General features: G+C 40.5%; 1 protein-coding gene across 2 annotated transcripts; it reads left to right on the forward strand.

Annotated features, from left to right (window-relative positions):
* Positions 1-371: 371 nt before the first annotated feature.
* onecut1 (one cut homeobox 1) lies at positions 372-5,729 on the forward strand (the record flags this gene model as incomplete). Of its 2 annotated transcripts, none has more annotated exons than XM_081373325.1 (2): positions 372-1,710; positions 5,422-5,729. In XM_081373325.1, 2 exons carry the CDS (start codon positions 627-629, stop codon positions 5,706-5,708), a joined length of 1,371 nt encoding a protein of 456 aa, XP_081229451.1. The 2 variants fall into 2 exon arrangements, with proteins under 2 accessions (XP_081229451.1, XP_081229452.1); XM_081373326.1 differs by having other exon boundaries at positions 627-1,695; positions 5,422-5,708.
* Between the last annotated feature and the right edge of the window lie 213 nt (positions 5,730-5,942).

Raw genomic sequence — 5,942 nt, forward strand, 5'->3', positions numbered from 1 at the left:
GGTGAACCCGGAAGTGTGTTTTCTGCGCCCATTGCATTAAGGAGGTTCTGCCAAACAAATGACCTTTATTCCTGCATTATTCACGCGTAGCCTTTACTGTGACTTCGTAGGGTCGTCTGATTTTTCATATAGCTAAAGCATAATTGTCCCAACACTTCATTCCATTCCACTGACTTTAAAAAATATATTATTAAGATTAGATATAACAGTGTGAGGTTGATCATGCTGCACATCCAGCAGGAGGCTTTCCTATTTAATAGCAGTGGGGTGCATCGTCCTTAATAAGTGACGTCAAAGGAGCCGGGATCAGCGCGCATGCGCGGGGAAGCGGAGCGGCAGCCGCAGCACGGAGCAGTGCGCGAAACAACAGCAGACATGGCAAGAGATGGCGAGGGACGCGAGCACACCGACACCATGCACTGCTGAAGGGACGGGGGCCTTAACATTACAAAAAAATTACAAAACTTTATAAAACATAGAAAAAGCGAAGAAAAAAATCAGAAAAGAAAGCAAAGCAAAAAATATATATATTCAAGATAAGAACAGAACTTTTCCAATGAGAGCACTTCTGTGGACACTGCTCCGCTATATCAGATAGATGATTTGTCCACACGCTTGCACGTATAATGAACGCCCAGCTGTCGATGGAGAACATTGGCGATCTGCACGGAGTGAGCCATGAACCGGCGGATCTCATGACCGGAGACAGCGCTCATCACAGGAGCCATCGGAGCAGTCTGTCAGCCCATGCGCGCTCCATGGGCATGGCATCAATCCTGGACAGCGGCGACTATCATCACCACCGGCCCCCGGAGCACCCCGGGCTCGCCACGCACCTGCACCCGGCCATGAGCATGGCGTGCGAGGCTCCCCCCGGGATGAGCATGAGCAGCACCTACACCACCCTCACCCCGCTGCAGCCCTTACCGCCCATCTCCACCGTCTCCGACAAATTCCCGCACCACCATCATCATCACCACCACCACCATCATCATCACCCGCACCAACGGATCCCGGGGAACGTCAGCGGGAGCTTCACCTTGATGAGGGACGATAGGGGTCTAGCCCCGATGAACAACCTTTACTCTCCCTACCACAAGGATGTGGCCAGCATGGGACAGAGCCTGTCGCCTCTTTCGGGATCCGGATTGAGCGGCATTCACAACTCCCAGCAGGGGCTGCCGCCCTACGCGCACCCCGGGGCCACCATGCCCGCCGAGAAGATGCTCACACCTAACGGATTCGAGGCACACCACCCCGCGATGTTGGCTCGACATGGGGAGCAGCACATGAGCGCGTCTTCGGCGAGCATGGTGCCGATCAACGGCATCCACCATCACCCGCACGCCCATCTCAACGCCCAGGGCCACGGGCAGGTGCTGGGCTCCACCCGGGAGCATAACCACTCCTCCGCGCCCGGATCGCAGCTGAACAACGGCAGCAATTCAGGCCAGATGGAAGAGGTCAATACCAAAGAAGTGGCCCAAAGAATCACCACGGAACTGAAAAGATACAGCATTCCGCAAGCCATCTTTGCCCAGAGGGTGTTATGCCGCTCGCAGGGGACGCTTTCGGACCTGCTCCGGAACCCTAAGCCCTGGAGCAAGCTCAAGTCTGGTCGGGAAACCTTCCGCAGGATGTGGAAATGGTTGCAGGAGCCTGAGTTCCAGAGAATGTCAGCGCTCAGGCTCGCAGGTGAGAGAACAATAGGTAATACACACTTCTTCTCCTCTCCTCAGTTTATCACTATCATTTCATTTCATTTCCTTCAAATGCATTACATGGCTGGCCAGCTTTCATCGTTTTTGCGAGTTTTCCTACAAAGCTAACATTTTAGGTTTTGCGATTGTGCTTGTTTTGCCACTGATACCTTTAAACTTGAGGTTGTGTCCTCGATGTAAAAAAATTGACCGCCTAGGTAAAGTGATCCCGTGCAATGGGTTTGTTTTGGTTTTTGTTTTGGGGCTATTTGATGTGCAATTTGACATCCTCAGACTGAGTTGCGTGCAGATAATGCACGGGTCAACAGAAATAGTTTGATCAGAAATGCGCGTCTGGAAGCCTCTGTGGCCTCAGTCCCATTGTCTCTACGTGAAAATGGATGCAATGTCCCTGTGTCAATTTGTCTTTGCGACACGTTAATAAACACTGATCTACATATTTTTTTATAACATTAGGCTACTGCACGTTGTGGTGAAACAACATGTATTGTATCGTGAATAGGCTACATTTAGTTTTTGAACTGGTATGCGTAAATATGTTACTGTTTGTGTGCGCGCACTACTTAAACGGGCTCTGAATGGGTGTCGCAGTGTGTGTTTGGGTTTGCAAAAATTACGTTTTTCTTCTTCTGTCTTCTGGTTAGATATCTTTATCTATTGTCCAGCTCCAGTGACGTGTGCTCTGTGTAGGTTTTCTTAATTAACTGATTGGGGCTCCATTAATTTGCCTCACGAGAATTAGAATCAATTGGCTGGCGGGTTTGGGGGCCACTGATCCGTTCAAAGCCAGCAGTGAGAAAAAAAGAGAGAGAGCATCTCAAATACGAGTGTCTCTCTTTTTTGCACCGCTCCATCATAACTGTCAGTTATTAGAGTAATTAATTTGTGCATGAGAAAAAGCTACTTTGAAAAAAAAAAAAACTTCCATGGCCAAAAAAAAAAGAAGAAAAAAAAAATAAAATAATATATATATATATATATATATATATATATATATATATATATATATATATATATATATATATATATATATATATAGGCCTATATGAGGAGAGGTTTATGTCGATTATTATGTGTGTCATTATCTTAGTCTTGCGCGTATACACCATCAGTCTTTATTTTACATTCTAAGTTGCGCTCGATTTCCTTTCTCTATATCGAAGTTTCGATTTTATTATAAATATCAATGCCAGGGTATTATGAAAACTGAGGTTGGGCTGATGTTTGTTTGGTTTTGTTTCATTCAGATTCGGCCTTGCTCTGACTTTTGCCCCACGTTCGTAGAAAAAGAACACATGAATTTACATTATATCATTTTATTTACACACGATTCTGTAAAGGACAGGATTATAGGGAATATGCTTACATTCACGTAATGTATTTTCATATGCTGTGTATTTTTGTTTTCGTTTGGTCGATATAAGCTTCAAAATCCAAAAATCGTTTGGGTCTTTTGCATCATTTTTACTATTATTATTATTATTATCAAATAAAAATAATAATTAAGTACTGAACGTTCTAAGGCATGTCAGTTAGATTTAGTTTATTTTGGTTTTGCGAGATTATTTTCATATTCCGTTAAATGATATTGAAATTAGTAAAGGTTCCAGACACAGTGATGTATATTATTGATCGAGTACACATGGTTGAGGGTATGTGATCGGCCTACTGAGAGGTAAATATAGAATTGGTATATTGATTATTCAAATTCAGTTCCCTTCTCCTTTTCCTTAGTAATTTAAAGACAGTAGACCACTCAGCAGTCTTTCACATCACTGCTTTACACCTTTTTCACACGCGGGATTTTTATGCTGTGAATTTGTCGTTCGCGCTTTTACATTCAACTGTATTTTGCCTCAGCTCTTTATATTTATATTTTAGCAAATGGTTGTTAATTATGAGGAATTACCATTATATTATATTTAAAAGGTCATTCTGGTCTAATTTTATTAGTAAAAAATGTAGTATTCTTATTATAACCAACCTTAAATAATTTGCCCAATTTTGTTTAAAAGATAATTTATGACAATAAACGTGATTTTAACAAACTTTTTATAACTTTCATTTTTTAAGATTTTTTTACTGGCAATCGTTTTGCTATCGATATTATTTGGGAATAAATGAAGAAAATCAAAACCTGAAGAAATTTCAGGCACTTTGCAAACTACTCCATGAGGGAAATTATTGCAATATTATAAAAAGTTGGCCACATAGTAAATATTAAAATGCTATCTAAAAAGCCATGAGCCATTTTTAGTCTATTTACATTTAATAAACTGAATCCAAATGTGCATGCGGCTGCGCTAAAAAAATTAACACAGTAATTCAAAAACTATACTAATAATTCATAAGTGTTATTAAAATGCGTAACAGACCGGTAGTTTTTATATATATATACACACACACACATATATATATATATATATATATATATATATATATATATATATATATAGCCCATATCTGAACAACTTCTCTATTATATATTAGGTAATATTACACAGGCTATATATTAAGATATAATTATATGACATAATATCTACTTATTAGGCCTAAATTTAATACTAGGCCTTAAGTTTTGTTTTGTTGCATGGAGCCACTGTGAAATGAGTGACCGTGGGCGCGCCCTCGCCCTCGTGTGCGCGCTTATCTGGCGCCTGTCTAATGATTTGCAGACAAACAGTACCTATATGTGATGATCAAATGTGCTGAAGGATAAAGAGGTTCGCAGTTATTTCCCTGGGAATCTGCTTGGGTCTCGTCACAGTGGCCTTGTGCACGGACACAGTTTTGATTTATGACACATGATAGCGAACTCATTTGCTTTTTGTTAATATTTACCCAAACTGCTTTCCTTGCGCATATTTCGTTCTTTTTTTTTACACGACCAGAATGCACAATAAAGTGTTATTCAATGTGTACCTCTTTGCATAGTTACGACACAATAGATATAAACTCTTAGGATTACTGATATCGTTTTTATTAAATATTTAATAATTAATTTAAATATTATGAATGTTCAAATAATATTCAAAATAGGTTCTGTTGACGTATTTGAATATTAAATATTCAAATGAGAGTAGGCTTATTTCTTGTCTAAACTTTTGCATGTAAATAAGAAAATGTGCTTTAGAGTGAAACATATAGAACTGAAATGCAAATGTGTGTTTTACATATTAATGTGTTTACATTATGTGTTTAAGAAAACAGACTGCCTTTATGTGTGTGACTGTTCAAGTAAACGCCTGCTTTAAGCGGTTTTGCACCGTCTTTTAGCGCCCCCTTGTGTTTTTTTTTTTTTTTGTAAACTAAACCGTAATGCCGCCCACTGGGAATTTACGCGCACAAAGACAGAAAACATCAGTAAGCTTCTTCATTCAAAATGACTGCTTAGAGTGTTGTTTAATAAGCGTTTTTTATTATTATTATTGTCAGGCAGTAAGTGATCATACTATTGTAGGCCTACTGATCGTATGGCTAGATTTAAGCACCACGGACAGTTCCAGAGACTATAGTGTAAATGAAATTACCATACAAAACCCTCCAAAAGCAGCAGTTTTTCTGTTTTGTTTCATCTTTTCCATGTTTAGAAAAACGCATCCTGTCATGACAAATAAGTCTGCTTCAGAATGTCCGTAGTTTCTTTTACATGTTAGGCAATCATGTCTGACTTTTGCATGTCAACCTTTTGTTCTTTCAGCGTGCAAGAGAAAGGAGCAGGACCACGGTAAAGGCGAGCGGGGGAGCCTCTCCAAGAAGCCCCGACTGGTCTTCACTGATGTCCAGCGTCGGACTTTACATGCAATATTTAAAGAGAACAAGCGCCCGTCCAAAGAGTTACAAATCACCATCTCTCAGCAGCTGGGCCTGGAGCTCGCCACCGTCAGCAACTTCTTCATGAACGCGCGTCGACGGAGCCTTGATAAGTGGCTGGACGACGGCAGCTCGGCCAACTCCTCCTCCTCCAGCACTTGTACCAAAGCATGATGGAGTAATGGCTGCATTATGAAAAAAAAAAAAAAAAAAAAAAACTTCGGTGGAAAAGCTTTAAACAAAGAAAACTTAACAAGAGACAATTTTAGACAGCGTTTGCCCTTAAAACTTGTACAGTACCGATATTTATAATATCCAAAGAAAAACACCAAAGACTGCTTTGACCCCCATTTAGGACTTTGTTCGTTTATGTCTGACATTCTGCAACAAAAAAAAGAAAAAAAAAAA

Source organism: Scardinius erythrophthalmus (genome assembly GCF_964197995.2).
Source record: "Scardinius erythrophthalmus genome assembly, chromosome: 8".
In the NCBI taxonomy this organism is placed as follows: Eukaryota; Metazoa; Chordata; class Actinopteri; order Cypriniformes; family Leuciscidae; genus Scardinius; species Scardinius erythrophthalmus.